Genomic DNA, 19,748 nt, shown 5'->3' on the forward strand with positions numbered 1-19,748 from the left:
AGCCTGTGGCAAGAGACTCACGTCGCTGTGTGATGTCACTCATCCTTGGCAGACATTCCTCGGAGCGTTCTCTCCTGACGGATCTGTGGGTACAGAGAGAGAGACAAATAATACCTCCCTCTACACTGGTCCCCCCCATCAAACACTCCCAGGACAGGTACAGCACGGGGTTAGATACAGAGTAAAGCTCCCTCTACACTGTCCCCCCATCAAACACTCCCAGGACAGGTACAGCACGGGGTTAGATACAGAGTAAAGCTCCCTCTACACTATCCCCCCATCAAACACTCCCAGGACAGGTACAGCACGGGGTTAGATACAGAGTAAAGCTCCCTCTACACTGTCCCCATCAAACACTCCCAGGACAGGTACAGCACGGGGTTAGATACAGAGTAAAGCTCCCTCTACACTGACCCCATCAAACACTCCCAGGACAGGTACAGCACGGGGTTAGATACAGAGTAAAGCTCCCTCTACACTGTCCCCATCAAACACTCCCAGGACAGGGGCAGCACGGGGTTAGATACAGAGTAAAGCTCCCTCTACACTGTCCCCCCATCAAACACTCCCAGGACAGGTACAGCACGGGGTTAGATACAGAGTAAAGCTCCCTCTACACTGTCCCCATCAAACACTCCCAGGACAGGTACAGCACGGGGTTAGATACAGAGTAAAGCTCCCTCTACACTGTCCCCCCCATCAAACACTCCCAGGACAGGTACAGCACGGGGTTAGATACAGAGTAAAGCTCCCTCTACACTGTGCCCCCCATCAAACACTCCCAGGACAGGTACAGCACGGGGTTAGCGACAGGGGGAAAGGCTCCCACCTCGAGCAGTTCCTTCTGTGTTGCCTCCTCCATCCTCCTGATATCCTCCATTGTCAGTCCGACCCACTTGTCAATCCAACAGAACAGCTGTCGGTGGAAATTGGTGAATAGACGCCTTTCTTGCTGCAGGAGAGAGAGAGAGAACAGTGTGTGAGAGAGGGAACGGAGCGAGCAGAGAGAGAGAGAGAACAGAGCAGAGAGAGAGAGAGAGAGAACAGAGCAGAGAGAGAGACAGAACAGTGTGAGAGAGAGGGGGGAAGGAGAGGAGTGTGAGAGGAGAGAGAGAGAGAGAGAGAGAGAGAGAGAGAGTGTGGAGAGAGAGAGAGGGAACGGAGTGGGGGGGAGAGAGAGAGAGAGAGAGGGGGTAACGGAGCAGCAACAGAGACCAGTGTGTGAGAGAGGGAATGGGGTGGAGAGCGAGAAAGGGAGACAGACGGGGGGGGAGAGAGAGAGACAGACGGGGGGGGAGAGAGAGAGACAGACGGGGGGGGAGAGAGAGAGACAGACGGGGGGGGAGAGAGAGAGACAGACGGGGGGGGAGAGAGAGAGACAGACGGGGGGGGAGAGAGAGAGACAGACGGGGGGGAGAGAGAGAGACAGACGGGGGGGGAGAGAGAGAGACAGACGGGGGGGGGAGAGAGAGAGACAGACGGGGGGGGAGAGAGAGAGACAGACGGGGGGGGAGAGAGAGAGACAGACGGGGGGGGAGAGAGAGAGACAGACGGGGGGGGAGAGAGAGAGACAGAGGGGGGAGAGAGAGAGACAGACGGGGGGGGAGAGAGAGAGACAGACGGGGGGGGGAGAGAGAGAGACAGACGGGGGGGGAGAGAGAGAGACAGACGGGGGGGGAGAGAGAGAGACAGACGGGGGGGGAGAGAGAGAGACAGACGGGGGGGGAGAGAGAGAGACAGCCGGGGGGGGAGAGAGAGAGACAGACGGGGGGGGAGAGAGAGAGACAGACGGGGGGGGAGAGAGAGAGACAGACGGGGGGGGAGAGAGAGAGACAGACGGGGGGGGAGAGAGAGAGACAGACGGGGGGGGAGAGAGAGAGACAGACGGGGGGGGAGAGAGAGAGACAGACGGGGGGGGAGAGAGAGAGACAGACGGGGGGGGAGAGAGAGAGACAGACGGGGGGGGAGAGAGAGAGACAGACGGGGGGGGAGAGAGAGAGACAGACGGGGGGGGAGAGAGAGAGACAGACGGGGGGGGAGAGAGAGAGACAGACGGGGGGGGAGAGAGAGAGACAGACGGGGGGGGAGAGAGAGAGACAGACGGGGGGGGAGAGAGAGAGACAGACGGGGGGGGAGAGAGAGAGACAGACGGGGGGGGAGAGAGAGAGACAGACGGGGGGGAGAGAGAGAGACAGACGGGGGGGAGAGAGAGAGACAGACGGGGGGGAGAGAGAGAGAGACAGACGGGGGGAGAGAGAGAGACAGACGGGGGGGGAGAGAGAGAGACAGACGGGGGGGGAGAGAGGAGGACAGACGGGGGGGGAGAGAGAGAGACAGACGGGGGGGGGAGAGAGAGAGACAGACGGGGGGGGAGAGAGAGAGACAGACGGGGGGGAGAGAGAGAGACAGACGGGGGGGGAGAGAGAGAGACAGACGGGGGGGGAGAGAGAGAGACAGACGGGGGGGGGAGAGAGAGAGACAGACGGGGGGGGGAGAGAGAGAGACAGACGGGGGGGGGAGAGAGAGAGACAGACGGGGGGGGAGAGAGAGAGACAGACGGGGGGGGAGAGAGAGAGACAGACGGGGGGGGAGAGAGAGAGACAGACGGGGGGGGGAGAGAGAGAGACAGACGGGGGGGAGAGAGAGAGACAGACGGGGGGGGAGAGAGAGAGACAGACGGGGGGGGAGAGAGAGAGACAGACGGGGGGGGAGAGAGAGAGACAGACGGGGGGGGAGAGAGAGAGACAGACGGGGGGGGAGAGAGAGAGACAGACGGGGGGGGGAGAGAGAGAGACAGACGGGGGGGAGAGAGAGAGACAGACGGGGGGGGAGAGAGAGAGACAGACGGGGGGGAGAGAGAGAGACAGACGGGGGGGGAGAGAGAGAGACAGACGGGGGGGGAGAGAGAGAGACAGACGGGGGGGGAGAGAGAGAGACAGACGGGGGGGGAGAGAGAGAGACAGACGGGGGGGGAGAGAGAGAGACAGACGGGGGGGGAGAGAGAGAGACAGACGGGGGGGGGAGAGAGAGAGACAGACGGGGGGGGAGAGAGAGAGACAGACGGGGGGGGAGAGAGAGAGACAGACGGGGGGGGAGAGAGAGAGACAGACGGGGGGGGAGAGAGAGAGACAGACGGGGGGGAGAGAGAGAGACAGACGGGGGGGGGAGAGAGAGAGACAGACGGGGGGGGGAGAGAGAGAGACAGACGGGGGGGGAGAGAGAGAGACAGACGGGGGGGAGAGAGAGAGACAGACGGGGGGGGAGAGAGAGAGACAGACGGGGGGGGAGAGAGAGAGACAGACGGGGGGGGAGAGAGAGAGACAGACGGGGGGGAGAGAGAGAGACAGACGGGGGGGGAGAGAGAGAGACAGACGGGGGGGAGAGAGAGAGACAGACGGGGGGGAGAGAGAGAGACAGACGGGGGGGGAGAGAGAGAGACAGACGGGGGGGGAGAGAGAGAGACAGACGGGGGGGGAGAGAGAGAGAGACAGACGGGGGGGAGAGAGAGAGACAGACGGGGGGGGAGAGAGAGAGACAGACGGGGGGAGAGAGAGAGAGACAGACGGGGGGGGAGAGAGAGAGACAGACGGGGGGGGAGAGAGAGAGAGACAGACGGGGGGGGAGAGAGAGAGACAGACGGGGGGGAGAGAGAGAGACAGACGGGGGGGGAGAGAGAGAGACAGACGGGGGGGGAGAGAGAGAGACAGACGGGGGGGGAGAGAGAGAGACAGACGGGGGGGGAGAGAGAGAGACAGACGGGGGGGGGAGAGAGAGAGACAGACGGGGGGGGAGAGAGAGACAGACGGGGGGGGGAGAGAGAGAGACAGACGGGGGGGAGAGAGAGAGACAGACGGGGGGGGGAGAGAGAGAGACAGACGGGGGGGGAGAGAGAGAGACAGACGGGGGGGGAGAGAGAGAGACAGACGGGGGGGGAGAGAGAGAGACAGACGGGGGGGGAGAGAGAGAGACAGACGGGGGGGGAGAGAGAGAGACAGCCGGGGGGGGAGAGAGAGAGACAGACGGGGGGGGAGAGAGAGAGACAGACGGGGGGGAGAGAGAGAGACAGACGGGGGGGAGAGAGAGAGACAGACGGGGGGGGAGAGAGAGAGACAGACGGGGGGGGAGAGAGAGAGAGACAGACGGGGGGGGAGAGAGAGACAGACGGGGGGGGGAGAGAGAGACAGACGGGGGGGAGAGAGAGACAGACGGGGGGAGAGAGAGACAGACGGGGGGGAGAGAGAGACAGACGGGGGGGAGAGAGAGACAGACGGGGGGGAGAGAGAGACAGACGGGGGGAGAGAGAGACAGACGGGGGGAGAGAGAGACAGACGGGGGGGAGAGAGAGACAGACGGGGGGGGAGAGAGAGACAGACGGGGGGGAGAGAGAGACAGACGGGGGGGGAGAGAGAGACAGACGGGGGGGAGAGAGAGACAGACGGGGGGGAGAGAGAGACAGACGGGGGGAGAGAGAGACAGACGGGGGGGGAGAGAGAGACAGACGGGGGGGAGAGAGAGACAGACGGGGGGGAGAGAGAGACAGACGGGGGGGAGAGAGAGACAGACGGGGGGGAGAGAGAGACAGACGGGGGGGAGAGAGAGACAGACGGGGGGGAGAGAGAGACAGACGGGGGGGGAGAGAGAGACAGACGGGGGGAGAGAGAGACAGACGGGGGGGAGAGAGAGACAGACGGGGGGGAGAGAGAGACAGACGGGGGGAGAGAGAGACAGACGGGGGGGAGAGAGAGACAGACGGGGGGGAGAGAGAGACAGACGGGGGGGAGAGAGAGACAGACGGGGGGAGAGAGAGACAGACGGGGGGGAGAGAGAGACAGACGGGGGGAGAGAGACAGACGGGGGGAGAGAGAGACAGACGGGGGGAGAGAGAGACAGACGGGGGGAGAGAGAGACAGACGGGGGGGAGAGAGAGACAGACGGGGGGGAGAGAGAGACAGACGGGGGGAGAGAGAGACAGACGGGGGGGAGAGAGAGACAGACGGGGGGAGAGAGAGACAGACGGGGGGGAGAGAGAGACAGACGGGGGGGAGAGAGAGACAGACGGGGGGAGAGAGAGACAGACGGGGGGGAGAGAGAGACAGACGGGGGGGGAGAGAGAGACAGACGGGGGGGAGAGAGAGACAGACGGGGGGGGAGAGAGAGACAGACGGGGGGGAGAGAGAGACAGACGGGGGGAGAGAGAGACAGACGGGGGGGAGAGAGAGACAGACGGGGGGGGAGAGAGAGACAGACGGGGGGGAGAGAGAGACAGACGGGGGGGAGAGAGAGACAGACGGGGGGAGAGAGAGACAGACGGGGGGAGAGAGAGACAGACGGGGGGGAGAGAGAGACAGACGGGGGGAGAGAGAGACAGACGGGGGGGAGAGAGAGACAGACGGGGGGGAGAGAGAGACAGACGGGGGGAGAGAGAGAGACAGGGCGAGAGAGACAGGGAAAGAGAGAGAGAGAAAAGAGAGAGACAGGGAGAGAGAGAGAGAGAGAGAGAGACAGGTAGAGAGACAGGGAGAGAGACAGGGAGAGAGAGAGGGAGAGAGAGAGGGAGAGAGAGAGGGAGAGAGACAGGGACAGGGAGAGAGAGACAGGGACAGGGAGAGAGAGAGAGAGAGAGAGAGGAACAGTGAAAGGAGAGACACAGGGAGGAGAGCGCGAGGTGGGGGACAGAGAATGGGGAGCGAAGGGGAACCAGAGGGGGGAGAGATAGAGAGCGTGGTGAGAGAGACAATTGTGTGGGGGGCGGGAGGGAGTGAGCTCCATCCACAGCGCATCGCAAATCAGCTAACTACCCCTCCCTTCCGCACTGCCTCACTCCCTTCCTCCCCATCTCATCCTCCCTCCCTCCCTTCCCCTGCGCCCCGCGCTTCCTCACTCTCACCTTCTGAATGAATTTCTCGACCCGTCCCTGCAGACCCCACCAGTGGAAGTTTACCGTCACCAGTTTATACGCACACATGTGCGGACACTCATCCGAATCCACAAGGTCCTTCTGTAACACACAACAGAAAATAATATCAGAGAGGGAGGCGCCGGGAGTGGGAGGGCCAGCGGGCGGGAGGCGCCGGGAAAGGGTGGGGGGAGGGGGTGAGGCGGGAAGTGGGGGGGTGAGCGGGGGTGAGGCAAGCGGCGGGAGGCGCCAGGAGTTGGGGGGGCAGCCAGCGGGCGGTGGGGCGAGAGGAGATGATGATTTTGTACCTTCCAGGTGGGGCCCAGCGGACCCCGGCCAGTTTTTACTGATTTAAAAATCGCCGGATCCTCATCAGATTTATAATCCTGAGGGGGGAGAGGGAGAGAGAGGATAACATTAATACTCACTGTACACAATCCCGATCCCCTTCCCGTTCACTCCCACTGTACACAATCCCGATCCCTTCCCGTTCACTCCCACTGTACACAATCCCAATCCCCTTCCCGTTCACTCCCACTGTACACAATCCCAATCCCCTTCCCGTTCACTCCCACTGTACACAATCCCAATCCCCCTTCCCGTTCACTCCCACTGTACACAATCCCAATCCCCCTTCCCGTTCACTCCCACTGTACACAATCCCGATCCCCTTCCCGTTCACTCCCACTGTACACAATCCCAATCCCCTTCCCGTTCACTCCCACTGTACACAATCCCAATCCCCTTCCCGTCCACTCCCACTGTACACAATCCCAATCCCCTTCCCGTTCGCTCCCACTCTACACAATCCCAATCCCCTTCCCGTTCACTCCCACTGTACACAATCCCAATCCCTTTCCCGTTCACTCCCACTGTACACAATCCCAATCCCCCTTCCGTTCACTCCCACTGTACACAATCCCAATCCCTTTCCCGTTCACTCCCACTGTACACAATCCCAATCCCTTTCCATTCACTCCCACTGTACACAATCCCAATCCCCTTCCCGTTCACTCCCACTGTACACAATCCCGATCCCCTTCCCGTTCACTCCCACTGTACACAACCCCAATCCCCTTCCCGTTCACTCCCACTGTACACAATCCCAATCCCCTTCCCGTTCACTCCCACTGTACACATCCCAATCCCCTTCCCGTTCACTCCCACTGTACACAATCCCAATCCCCTTCCCGTTCACTCCCACTGTACACAATCCCAATCCCTTTCCCGTTCACTCCAGGTACTCACGCTGCTGGGAATCTGGTTCCTGTCCGCAATGTCAATTGGCAAAACCTCAACCTCCTTCCATTCTTCTGGATCCAGACCATGAACCTGGGGCGGGGAGGAGAGGAGAGACAGAGAGCGAGTCACACAGAGGGTGAGCGAGAGACAGAGAGAGAGTCACACAGAGGGTGAGCGAGAGACAGAGAGCGAGTCACACAGAGGGTGAGTGAGAGACAGAGAGCGAGTCACACAGAGTGTGAGTGAGAGACAGAGAGCGAGTCACACAGAGGGTGAGTGAGAGACAGAGAGCGAGTCACACAGAGGGTGAGTGAGACACAGACACAGACAGACACAGAGAGAGGAAATGATTAAATTTCCAATCCCTCAAATTCACAATTGTGAAACTTTCTTGAAATTCTTCAGTAATCACGCAATTGTTGCAGCGCAGAACCACGGTACGGTCCCCGCCCCGGCACCCGTACACACCGCCCCCCCCAACACCCTCCCCCTGCGCCCGTACACGACCCCCCCCCAACACCTCCAGGACACTCCCCCTGCGCCCGTACACGACCGCACCCCCCCCCCCCCCCACCACCTCCAGGACACTCCCCGGCTCCCGTACACGACCCCCCCCACCCTCCAGCACACTCCCCCTGTGCCCGTACACCACCACCCCTCCAGGATGCTCCCCCTGAGCCCGTACACACACACCCCCACACCTCCAGGACACTCCCCTGTGCCCGTACACACACACCCCCACCCCTCCCCCCCACTCCCACACACCCCGTACCCTCTCCCCCGGGGCACTCCCCTGCATTCGCACACACAACTCCCCCCCCACCACCCAACCCCTCCCCCGCCACCCCTCCCCCATACACCCCCGTCCTCCCCACCCCAGGGGCACTGTCTAGAGTCTCGCTCCCTCATCCTCCCTGGACTCACATTCTCCTGTTCCCCAAAATCCGGTTTGTGCCAAGTCTCGATCTTCACAAAGAAATCATCGCGCATGTACTCGTTCTGTAAGAGAGGAGAGAGAGAGAGAGGGTGAGTGTGAGAGAGACAGAGAGAGGGAGGGAGGGGAGTGAGAGACAGAGAGGGGGAGGGAGGGGAGTGAGAGACAGAGAGAGAGAGAGAGAGGGGGAGTGAGAGACAGAGAGAGTGGGGGGGAGAGAGAGACAGAGAGAGAGAGAGATAGCGCGTGCGACAGAGTGGGGGGAGGGAGTGGGCAACAGAGAGGGACGGAGAAAGAGAGAGAGAGAGAGAGACGGGGGAGTGAGCGGGGCACACAGAGAGAGAATAGAGAGGGGGAGTGAGACACAGAGAGGAAGAGGGATGAGGGTGTAAGCAGCGATGGGTTAGACAGACGCAGCAATCGAGAATCTAATTCAAAAACTTACTGTCACTTCTGCCGGGGTACATCAGCGTGACACATGGAAAAGAGAGAGAGAGAGACCATGTTAGTGACCATGGGATTAATTTAGCCACACTTTCGGTGCCGAGGGAGCGCCGCACTGTGGGAGGGTCGGTACCGAGGGAGCGCCGCACTGTGGGAGGGTCGGTGCCGAGGGAGCGCCGCACTGTGGGAGGGTCGGTGCTGAGGGAGCGCCGCACTGTGGGAGGGTCAGTGCTGAGGGAGCGCCGCACTGTGGGGAGGGTCGGTGCTGAGGGAGCGCCGCACTGTGGGGAGGGTCGGTGCTGAGGGAGCGCCGCACTGTGGGAGGGTCGGTGCTGAGGGAGCGCCGCACTGTGGGAGGGTCGGTGCTGAGGGAGCCCCGCAGTGTGGGAGGGTCGGTGCTGAGGGAGCGCCGCACTGTGGGGAGGGTCGGTGCTGAGGGAGCGCTGCACTGTGGGAGGGTCGGTGCTGAGGGAGTCCCGCACTGTGGGGAGGGTCGGTGCTGAGGGAGCGCTGCACTGTGGGAGGGTCGGTGCTGAGGGAGCCCCGCAGTGTGGGAGGGTCGGTGCTGAGGGAGCGCCGCACTGTGGGAGGGTCGGTGCTGAGGGAGCGCCGCACCGTGGGGAGGGCGGGTGCCGAGGGAGCACCGCACCGTGGGGAGGGCCGGTGCTGAGGGAGCGCTGCACTGTGGGGAGGGCCGGTGCCGAGGGAGCGCCGCACTGTGGGGAGGGCCGGTGCCGAGGGAGCGCCGCACTTGTGGGGAGGGCCGGTGCCGAGGGAGCGCCGCACTGTGGGGAGGGCCGGTGCCGAGGGAGTGCCGCACTGTGGGGAGGGCCGGTGCTTAGTGTTACCTGTGCGACAGTAAGGATAAGCGTTCCAGGCCTTCTCATGTACAACCAGAGACCCCTGGGGAGCAATCAGCCGAATAAATTGTGGCACTTTACTGGAGGAGAAAATAGGGAGTTAAACAACAGGCAAACACTTCACAGAACACAGAATCAAACACTCCCAGGACAGGTACAGCAGGGGGTTAGATACAGAGTAAAGCTCCCTCTACACTGTCCCCCCATCAAACACTCCCAGGACAGGTACAGCAGGGGGTTAGATACAGAGTAAAGCTCCCTCTACACTGTCCCCCCATCAAACACTCCCAGGACAGGTACAGCACGGGGTTAGATACAGAGTAAAGCTCCCTCTACACTGTCCACCCCCCCATCAAACACTCCCAGGACAGGTACAGCACGGGGTTAGATACAGAGTAAAGCTCCCTCTACACTGTCCCCCCATCAAACACTCCCAGGACAGGTACAGCAGGGGGTTAGATACAGAGTAAAGCTCCCTCTACACTGTCCCCCCATCAAACACTCCCAGGACAGGTACAGCACGGGGTTAGATACAGAGTAAAGCTCCCTCTACACTGTCCCCCCATCAAACACTCCCAGGACAGGTACAGCAGGGGGTTAGATACAGAGTAAAGCTCCCTCTACACTGTCCCCCCATCAAACACTCCCAGGACAGGTACAGCACAGGGTTAGATACAGAGTAAAGCTCTCTCTACACTGTCCCCCCATCAAACACTCCCAGGACAGGTACAGCACGGGGTTAGATACAGAGTAAAGCTCCCTCTACACTGTCCCCATCAAACACTCCCAGGACAGGTACAGCACGGGGTTAGATACAGAGTAAAGCTCCCTCTACACTGTCCCCCATCAAACACTCCCAGGACAGGTACAGCACAGGGTTAGATACAGAGTAAAGCCCCCTCTACACTGTCCCCCCATCAAACACTCCCAGGACAGGTACAGCAGGGGGTTAGATACAGAGTAAAGCTCCCTCTACACTGTCCCCCCATCAAACACTCCCAGGACAGGTACAGCATGGGGTTAGATACAGAGTAAAGCTCCCTCTACACTGTCCCCCCATCAAACACTCCCAGGACAGGTACAGCACGGGGTTAGATACAGAGTAAAGCTCCCTCTACACTGTCCCCATCAAACACTCCCAGGACAGATACAGCACAGGGTTAGATACAGAGTAAAGCTCCCTCTACACTGTCCCCCATCAAACACTCCCAGGACAGGTACAGCACGGGGTTAGATACAGAGTAAAGCTCCCTCTACACTGTCCCCCATCAAACACTCCCAGGACAGGTACAGCACAGGGTTAGATACAGAGTAAAGCTCCCTCTACACTGTCCCCCCATCAAACACTCCCAGGACAGGTACAGCACGGGGTTAGATACAGAGTAAAGCTCCCTCTACACTGTCCCCCCATCAAACACTCCCAGGACAGGTACAGCACGGGGTTAGATACAGAGTAAAGCTCCCTCTACACTGTCCCCCATCAAACACTCCCAGGACAGGTACAGCACAGGGTTAGATACAGAGTAAAGCTCCCTCTACGCTGTCCAGAAGAAACTTTCCCTTCTGAAACGCAATTCTTTGACGTCTGCTTTATGATGTCGGAGTAGATTCCGGATGTGGTAATGTCAGTGTACAAGTCACTGTCCTTCCCAGTGTCTGGGTCCGCAATCGACGGAGCAACGCACTCACTTCTCCAGATAGTAGATCTTGTGTGTGTACTGTCCCCTCTCACCGTCCTTCTCATAAGGTTCGTTTTTTAACACCTCGATTCCATCACCACCTCCTGTATTGTTCTTACTGGCCTCGGCTACAGAGTACAGCTGGCCCACCTGATACTAACAGATCGCAGGAGAGAGCAATTTAGTGTGCAGTCAACAAACAGAAACACATCCTTCCCCTCACATTAAACACTCCCAGGACAGGTACAGCACGGGGTTAGATACAGAGTAAAGCTCCCTCTACACTGTCCCCCAACAAACACTCCCAGGACAGGTACAGCACGGGGTTAGATACAGAGTAAAGCTCCCTCTACACTGTCCCCCCATCAAACACTCCCAGGACAGGTACAGCACGGGGTTAGATACAGAGTAAAGCTCCCTCTACACTGTCCCCCATCAAACACTCCCAGAACAGGTACAGCACGGGGTTAGATACAGAGTAAAGCTCCCTCTACACTGTCCCCCATCAAACACGATATGGAGATGCCAGCATTGGACTGGGGTAAACGATATGGAGATGCCAGCATTGGACTGGGGTAAACACAGTAAGAAGTCTCACAACGCCAGGTTAAAGTCCAACAGGTTTATTTGATAGTTAACACCACTAGCTTTTGGGGTTTGCCCCTTCATCAGCAGCTGGACTACTGTGTGCAGTTTGGGCGCCGCACCTGCGCAAAGATATTTTGGCCTTGGAGGGAGTGCAGAGGAGGTTTACTAGGCTGATACCGGAGTTGAGGGGGTTGAGCTATGAGGAGAGGCTGAATAAACTAGGCTTGTACTCGTTAGAGTTTAGAAGAATGAGGGGAGATCTCATTGAGACATATAAGATGATGAATGGGATGGATAGGATAGAGGTGGAGAGACTCTTCCCACTCAGAAAGGACAGTAGGACTAGGGGGCACAGCCTCAAGATAAAGGGGGAGGCGGTTTTAGAACGGAGTTGAGGAAGAACTTCTTCACTCAAAGGGTGGTGAATCTCTGGAATTCTCTGCCCGTTGAAGTGGTGGAGGCTGCCTCGCTAAATATTTTTAAGACGCGGGTTGATGGGTTTTTGATAAGCGAGGGGATTAAGGGTTATGGGGAGAGGGCGGGAATGTGGAACTGAGACACGACAGATCAGCCATGATCTTATTGAATGGCGGGGCAGGCTCGAAGGGCTAGATGGCCTACTCCTGCTCCTGTTTCTTATGTTATGTTCTGATCACAAACAGGGCATAAAAAGACACACACAGTTTACAGAATACTGATTAGAATGTGAGTCTTTACAGGTAATCAAGTCTTAAAGATGCAGACAATCTGAGCAGAGAGAGGGTTAAGCACAGGTTAAAGAGATGTGTATTGTCTCCAGACAGGACGGTTAGTGAGGTTTTACAAACCCAGGCAAGTCATGGGGGTTACAGATAGTGTGACATGAACCCAAGGTCCTGGTGAGGCCATCCTCATGTGTGCGGAACTTGGCTATCAGTCTCTGCTCAGTGACTCTGCGCTGTCGTGAAGGTCGCAGACCAATGCGGAAAGAGTCCAATTGGAGTCCTCCGGAAGGCCGCTGCCCTCGACTCGACATGTCTGCCCAAGCCATCAGGAGGTGCGTCAACACCAGATTCATCACAAAACAGCCCCGAACAACACCCAAGCACAACGCAACACCATCCACGCTCACACCATCCACACTCTCAAGACCAACTGCAACATTGTCACCCATCCAGCAGACAAAGGAGGGGCCATCGTCATCCTGAACAGAACGGATTACTGCAAAGAAGTGTACCGACAACTGAACAATGAGAAGCACTACAGACAGTTACCCGCAGGTCTGACCAAAGAACACACCCGTCAACTTAACACTCTGATCAAGACTTTGATCCGGACCTTCAGAGCACCCTCCATGCTCTCATCCCACATATTCCCGGTGTTGGAGATCCCTACTGCCTCCCAAGATTGGGGGAACGGCAAATTGTGCGGAGGGTGTGGAGAGTCTGCAGAAGGATCTGGATAGGCTGGGCGAATGGGCCAGGAAATGGCAAATGGAATTTAATGTTGGCAAGTGCGAGGTGGTCCACTTTGGTAGGAAGAATGGTAGGAAGGATTATTACTTACGGGGCGAAAAACTGCAGCAGGCGAAGGTGCAGAGGGACCTCGGGGTCCTTGTGCATGAGTCGCAAAAACCCAGCTTGCAGGTGCAGCAGGTGGTCAGGAAGGCGAATGGGATGCTGGCCTTCATAGCGAGGGGGATTGAATATAAAAGTAGGGAGGTCTTGCTGCAGCTGTATAGGGCATTGGTGAGGCCGCAGCTGGAGTACTGTGTGCAGTTTTGGGCGCCGCACTTACGCAAGGATATTTTGGCCTTGGAGGGAGTGCAGAGGAGGTTTACTAGGCTGATACCGGAGTTGAGGGGGTTGAGCTATGAGGAGAGGCTGAATAAACTAGGCTTGTACTCATTAGAGTTTAGAAGAATGAGGGGAGATCTCATTGAGACGTATAAGATGATGAATGGATGGATAGGATAGAGGTGGAAAGACTCTTCCCGCTCAAAAAAGACAGTAGGACTAGGGGGCACAGCCTCAAGACGCGGGTTGATGGGTTTTTGATAAGAGAGGGGATTAAGGGTTATGGGGAGAGGGCAGGAATGTGGAACTGAGACACGACAGATCAGCCATGATCTTATTGAATGGCGGGGCAGGCTCGAAGGGCTGGATGGCCTACTCCTGCTCCTATTTCTTATGTTCTTATGTTCTTAAGATACACAAGGCAAACACACCCCACTGTCCCATCGTATCGGGCAATAGGACCCGGCTATGTCGAGGGCATCCTGAAACCCATTGTACAAAGAACCCCCTGATTTTGTCACGACACTACGGACCTCCTACAGAAACTCAGCACACGTGGAGCAGTTGAACCAGGGACACTCCTCGTCACAATGGATGTCTCAGCGCTCTACACCAACATCCCCCACGACGATGGCATTGCTGCAACTGCCTCAGTACTCAACGCCAACAACTGCCAGTTTCCAACTGCAATTTTCCAACTCATCACTTCATCCTGGACCACAATGTCTTCACCTTCAACAACCCGTTCTTCATCCAGACACACGGAACAGCCATGGGGACTAAATTCACTCCTCAATAGGCCAACATCTTCACGCACAGGTTTGAACAAGGCGTCTTCACCACACAGGACCTTCAACCGATGCTATACACTAGATACATCGATGACATTTTCTTCCTTTGGCCTCATGGTGAACAATCACTGAAACAACTATATGATGATATCAACAAGTTCCATCCCACCATCAGACTCACCGTGGACTATTCCCCAGAATCAGTTGCATTCTTGGACACACGCATCTCCATGAAGGACGGTCACCTCAGCACCTCACTGTACCGCAAGCCCATGGATAATCTCACAATGCTCCACTTCTCCAGATTCCACCCTAAACACGTTAAAGAAGCCACCCCCTATGGACAAGCCCTCTGTATACAAAGGATCTGCTCAGATGTATAGGATCGTGACAGACACCTCCAGACACTGAAAGATGCCCTCATAAGGACAGGATATGGCTCTCAACTCATCGATCGACAGTTCTGATGTGCCACAGCAAAAACCGTACCGACCTCCTCAGAAGACAAACACGGGACAAGGTGGACAGAGTATCCTTCGTCGTCCAGTACTTCCCCGGAGCGGAGAAGCTACGACATCTTCTCCGGAGTCTTCAACATGTCATTGATGAAGACGAATATCTTGCCAGGGACATCCCCACACCCCAACTTCTTGCCTTCAAACAACCACACAACCTCAAACAGACCATTACACATAGCAAACTACCCAGCCTTCAGGAGAACAGTGACCACGACACCACACAACCCTGCCACAGCAACCTCTGCAAGACATGCCGGATCATCGACACGGATACCATCATCTCACGTGAGAATACCATCCACCAGGTACACGGTAAATACTCTTGCAACTCAGCCAACGTTGTCTACCTGATACACTGCAGGAAAGGATGTGCCGAGGCATGGTACACTGGGGAGTCCATGCAGACGCTACAACAACGGATGAATGAACACCGCTCGACAATCACCAGGCAAGACTGTTCCCTTCCTGTTGGCGAACACTCCAGTGGTCACGGGCATTCGGCCTCTGATCTTCGGGTAAACGTTCTCCAAGACGGCCTTCACGACACACAACAGCACAGAGTCGCTGAACAGAGACTGAGAGCCAAGTTCCGCACACATGAGGACGGCCTCAACCGGGATCTTGGGTTCATGTCGCACTCTCTGTAACCCCCATGACTTGCCTGGACTTGCAAAATCTCACTAACCATCCTGTCTGGAGCCAATACACATCTCTTTAACCTGTGCTTAACCCTCTCTCCACTCACAGTGTCTGTACCTTTAAGACTTGATTACCTGTAAAGACTCACATTCTAATCAGTATTCTATAAACTGTGTGTGTCTTTATATGTTCTGTTTGTGATCAGGACTCCCCACTCACCTGTCAAAGGGGCAGACCCTGAAAGCTAGTGGCATTTACTAACAAATAAACCTGTTGGACTTGAACCTGGTGTGGTGAGACTTCTTCCCATCAAACAGGACAGGTACAGCACGGGGTTAGGTACAAAGTAAAGCTCCCTCCACGCTGTCCCCCCATCAAACGCTCCCAGGACGGGTACAGCACAGGGTTAGATACAGAGTAAAGCTCCCTCTACACTGTCCCCCATCAAACACTCCCAGGACGGGTACAGCACAGGGTTAGATACAGAGTAAAGCTCCCTCTACACTGTCCCCCATCAAACACTCCCAGGACAGGTACAGCACGGGGTTAGATACAGAGTAAAGCTCCCTCTACACTGTCCCCCCATCAAACACTCCCAGGACAGGTACAGCACGGGGTTAGATACAGAGTAAAGCTCCTCTACACTGTCCCCCCATCAACACTCCCAGGACAGGAACAGCATGGGGTTAGATACAGAGTCAAGCTCCCTCTACACTGTCCCCCCCATCAAACACTCCCAGGACAGGTACAGCACGGGGTTAGATACAGAGTAAAGCTCCCTCTACACTGTCCCCCCATCAAACACTCCCAGGACAGGTACAGCACGGGGTTAGATACAGAGTAAAGCTCCCTCTACACTGCCCCCCATCAAACACTCCCAGGACAGGTACAGCACGGGGTTAGATACAGAGTAAAGCTCCCTCTACACTGTCCCCCATCAAACACTCCCAGGACAGGTACAGCACGGGGTTAGATACAGAGTAAAGCTCCCTCTACACTGTCCCCCCATCAAACACTCCCAGGACAGGTACAGCACGGGGTTAGATACAGAGTAAAGCTCCCTCTACACTGTCCCCCCCATCAAACACTCCCAGGACAGGTACAGCACAGGGTTAGATACAGAGTAAAGCTCCCTCTACACTGTCCCCATCAAACACTCCCAGGACAGTTACAGCACGGGGTTAGATACAGAGTAAAGCTCCCTCTACACTGTCCCCCCATCAAACACTCCCAGGACAGGTACAGCACGGGGTTAGATACAGAGTAAAGCTCCCTCTACACTGTCCCCCCATCAAACACTCCCAGGACAGGTACAGCACGGGGTTAGATACAGAGTAAAGCTCCCTCTACACTGTCCCCCCATCAAACACTCCCAGGACAGGTACAGCACGGGGTTAGATACAGAGTAAAGCTCCCTCTACACTGTCCCCCCATCAAACACTCCCAGGACAGGTACAGCACAGGGTTAGATACAGAGTAAAGCTCCCTCTACACTGTCCCCATCAAACACTCCCAGGACAGTTACAGCACGGGGTTAGATACAGAGTAAAGCTCCCCGTACTGGGGTCAGGATATCCGTCGCATCTTAACTTACCTCTTCCACTGAGCAGGGGAGTAGTATTCGACTGAATGAGAATCGAGACAGACAGGTTAGAAGTTCTCCTCAGACACAAGCTGAAAAATTACTCCCACAAATGTACTGTCCCCCCCTAACACTGACTCTCCCCACCCATTGACCTCCCCCCTTCACACACCCATGTACACTCCCCCGATCACTATATGTACATGTCCCCTCTCAGTGCTCTCATTTTCCCTCATCAAAAATGCAACTCCCCCACCTCTGTTATCTCCTGTCCTATCTCTCCTGTAGCATCTGTCCCCTGGAGCATTGAGCTGCCAGTTCTGTCCCTCCCCGAGATCAGTTAGATAGTCAATGTCTTTTCCCCAAAGGCAGGGGAATCTAAAACTAGAGGGTACAGGTTTAAGGTGAGAGGGGAGAGATACAAAAGGGTCCAGAAGGATGTGGAGGCTTTGGGGAGGGTACAGAAGAGATTTACTAGGATGCTACCGGGACTTGATGGATTGAGTTATAAGGAGAGGCTGGATAGACTGGGACTTTTTTCTCTGGAGTGTAGAGGGGTGATCTTATAGAGGTCTATAAAATAATGAGGGGCACAGATCAGCAAGATAGTCAATATCTTTTCCCCAAAGGTAGGGGAGTCTAAAACTAGAGGGCAGAGGTTTAAGGTGAGAGGGGAGAGATACAAAAGGGTCCAGAGGGACAATTTTTTCACCCAGAGGGTGGTGAGTGTCTGGAACGAGCTGCCAGAGGCAGTAGTAGAGGCGGGTACAATTTTGTCTTTTAAAAAGCGTTTAGACAGTTACATGGGTACGATGGGTATAGAGGGATATGGGGCAAACGCGGGCAATTGGGATTAGCTTAGGGGTTTAAAAAAAAGGTGGCATAGACAAGTTGGGCCAAAGGGCCTGTTTCCCTGCTGTAAACCTCAATGAGTCTACCCACAGGGAGAAGGGGGTGATTGTGGAGGGGGGGGTGGTGGAAACAGGAGAAATGGGCGGCAGGCAGACTGGGGAAGACGACGTGGAAGATCGGGGTGGGAGGCCAGACAGGTTAACGACAGATTAGCCCCTCCCCGGGGGTAACAAGGGGTCATGGTGAGGGAAGATGGGGGGTGGGGGGGGGGTTCACCCTATGAACCCCTCTACCCCCACTGCCTTTTTCCTCCTCCTCTGTCTCCCTTCATCCACTCAAATTGTACTGAGTCTGGGACGACCCTGGTCCTCCAAGTTCTCTGATCCTCCCAGCTCCAGCCCCAACCCCCCTGGTCCTCCCAGCTCCAGCCCCAGCCCCCTGGTCCTCCCAGCCCCAACCCCCCTGGTCCTCCCAGCCCCAGCCCCCTGGTCCTCCCAGCCCCAACCCCCCGGTCCTCCCAGCCCCAACCCCAGCCCCCCTGGTCCTCCCGGTCCTCCCAGCCCCAGCCCCCCTGGTCCTCCCAGCTCCAGCCCCCCTGGTCCTCCCAGCCCCAGCCCCCTGGTCCTCCCAGCCCCAACCCCCCGGTCCTCCCAGCCCCAACCCCAGCCCCCCTGGTCCTCCCGGTCCTCCCAGCCCCAGCCCCCCTGGTCCTCCCAGCTCCAGCCCCCCTGGTCCTCCCAGCCCCAGAGGTCCTCCCAGCCCCAGCCCCCCTGGTCCTCCCAGCCCCAGCCCCCCTGGTCCTCCCAGCCCCAGCCCCCCTGGTCCTCCCAGCCCCAGCCCCCACCCCCGGTCCTCCCAGCCCCAGCCCCACCCCGAGGTCCTTCCAGCCCCAGGTCCTCCCAGTCCCAGCCCCGTCCCCAGCCCCTGGTCCTCCCAGTCCCAGCCCCTGGTCCTCCCAGTCCTTGCCTAGTCCTCCCAGCCACAGCCCCTGGTCCTCCCAATCCCCTGGTCCTCCCAGCCCCAGCCCCAGGTCCTCCCAGTCCCCCGCCCGGGGGGAGAGGGGGCGGACAGCCGGGGTTCCCTCTTGCCCCCGCAGCCCCTCACTCACTACTCTTTGATCAGCACCATCCTCCCCGCGCGCGAGCCGCCGCCGCCGGACCGGAACCGGAAACAGGAAGTGCGGCCACGCCCCAGTGTCTTTGCGTCACATCCACCGCGCCCTTATTAGCTTACGCTGCAGCGTCATCGGCACGCGACGGAACGGAGGGAAGGACCCCGGGGAAAGGTGACTAATGATCAATAATCAATATTAAACCCAATAACTGATCAATAACCCATATTAAACCCAATAACTGATCGACATTAAACCCAAATAACTAATCAATAATCAATATTAAACCCAATAACTGATCAACATTAAACCCAATAACTAATCAATAATCAATATTAAGCCCAATAACTGATTGACATTAAACCCAATAACTGATCAATAATCAATATTAAACCTAATAACTGATCAATGATCCGTATTAAACCTAATAACTGATCAATAATCCATATTAAATCCAATAACTGATCAATAATCCATATTAAACCCAATAACTGATTGGATTTAATGTCAATAACTGATCAATAATCCATATTAAACAGAATAATTGATCGATAATCAATCTTAAACTCAATAACTGATGGACATGGAACCCCAATAACTGATCGATATTAATTTGATTTGCAGATAGCGATGGGGACCATCAGAGGATACAGCAGGATAGAGATCATTTGGAGACTTGGGCGGAGAGATGGCAGATGGAGTTTAATCCGGACAAATGTGAGGTGATGCATTTTGGAAGATCTAATACAAATAGAAAATATACAGTAAATGGCAGAACCCTTAAGAGTATTGATAGGCAGAGGGATCTGGGCGTACAGGTACACAGGTCACTGAAAG

The 19,748-nt window shown here is 56.7% G+C and overlaps 1 protein-coding gene across 1 annotated transcript in view; it reads right to left on the reverse strand.

Moving 5' to 3' along the window:
- The window catches only part of pitpnbl (phosphatidylinositol transfer protein, beta, like), a 21,713-nt gene extending 2,720 nt beyond the window's left edge, over positions 1 to 18,993 (reverse strand). Inside the window, exons 1-11 of the mRNA XM_080184861.1 lie at positions 18,909 to 18,993; positions 16,961 to 16,991; positions 11,066 to 11,211; positions 9,365 to 9,456; positions 8,518 to 8,525; positions 8,063 to 8,137; positions 7,145 to 7,228; positions 6,205 to 6,282; positions 5,888 to 5,998; positions 830 to 952; positions 22 to 83 (exon numbers count right to left, since the gene is read on the reverse strand). Coding sequence (XP_080040987.1) covers positions 36 to 83; positions 830 to 952; positions 5,888 to 5,998; positions 6,205 to 6,282; positions 7,145 to 7,228; positions 8,063 to 8,137; positions 8,518 to 8,525; positions 9,365 to 9,456; positions 11,066 to 11,211; positions 16,961 to 16,991; positions 18,909 to 18,928 — 816 coding nt within the window. The 5' untranslated portion in view covers positions 18,929 to 18,993 and the 3' untranslated portion in view covers positions 22 to 35. The remainder of the gene's footprint in view (positions 1 to 21; positions 84 to 829; positions 953 to 5,887; positions 5,999 to 6,204; positions 6,283 to 7,144; positions 7,229 to 8,062; positions 8,138 to 8,517; positions 8,526 to 9,364; positions 9,457 to 11,065; positions 11,212 to 16,960; positions 16,992 to 18,908) is intronic.
- Positions 18,994 to 19,748: the final 755 nt, after the last annotated feature.

This window comes from Carcharhinus amblyrhynchos, unplaced genomic scaffold, assembly GCF_965287045.1.
Source record: "Carcharhinus amblyrhynchos unplaced genomic scaffold, sCarAmb.v2.hapA scaffold_977, whole genome shotgun sequence".
NCBI classification, from domain to species: Eukaryota; Metazoa; Chordata; class Chondrichthyes; order Carcharhiniformes; family Carcharhinidae; genus Carcharhinus; species Carcharhinus amblyrhynchos.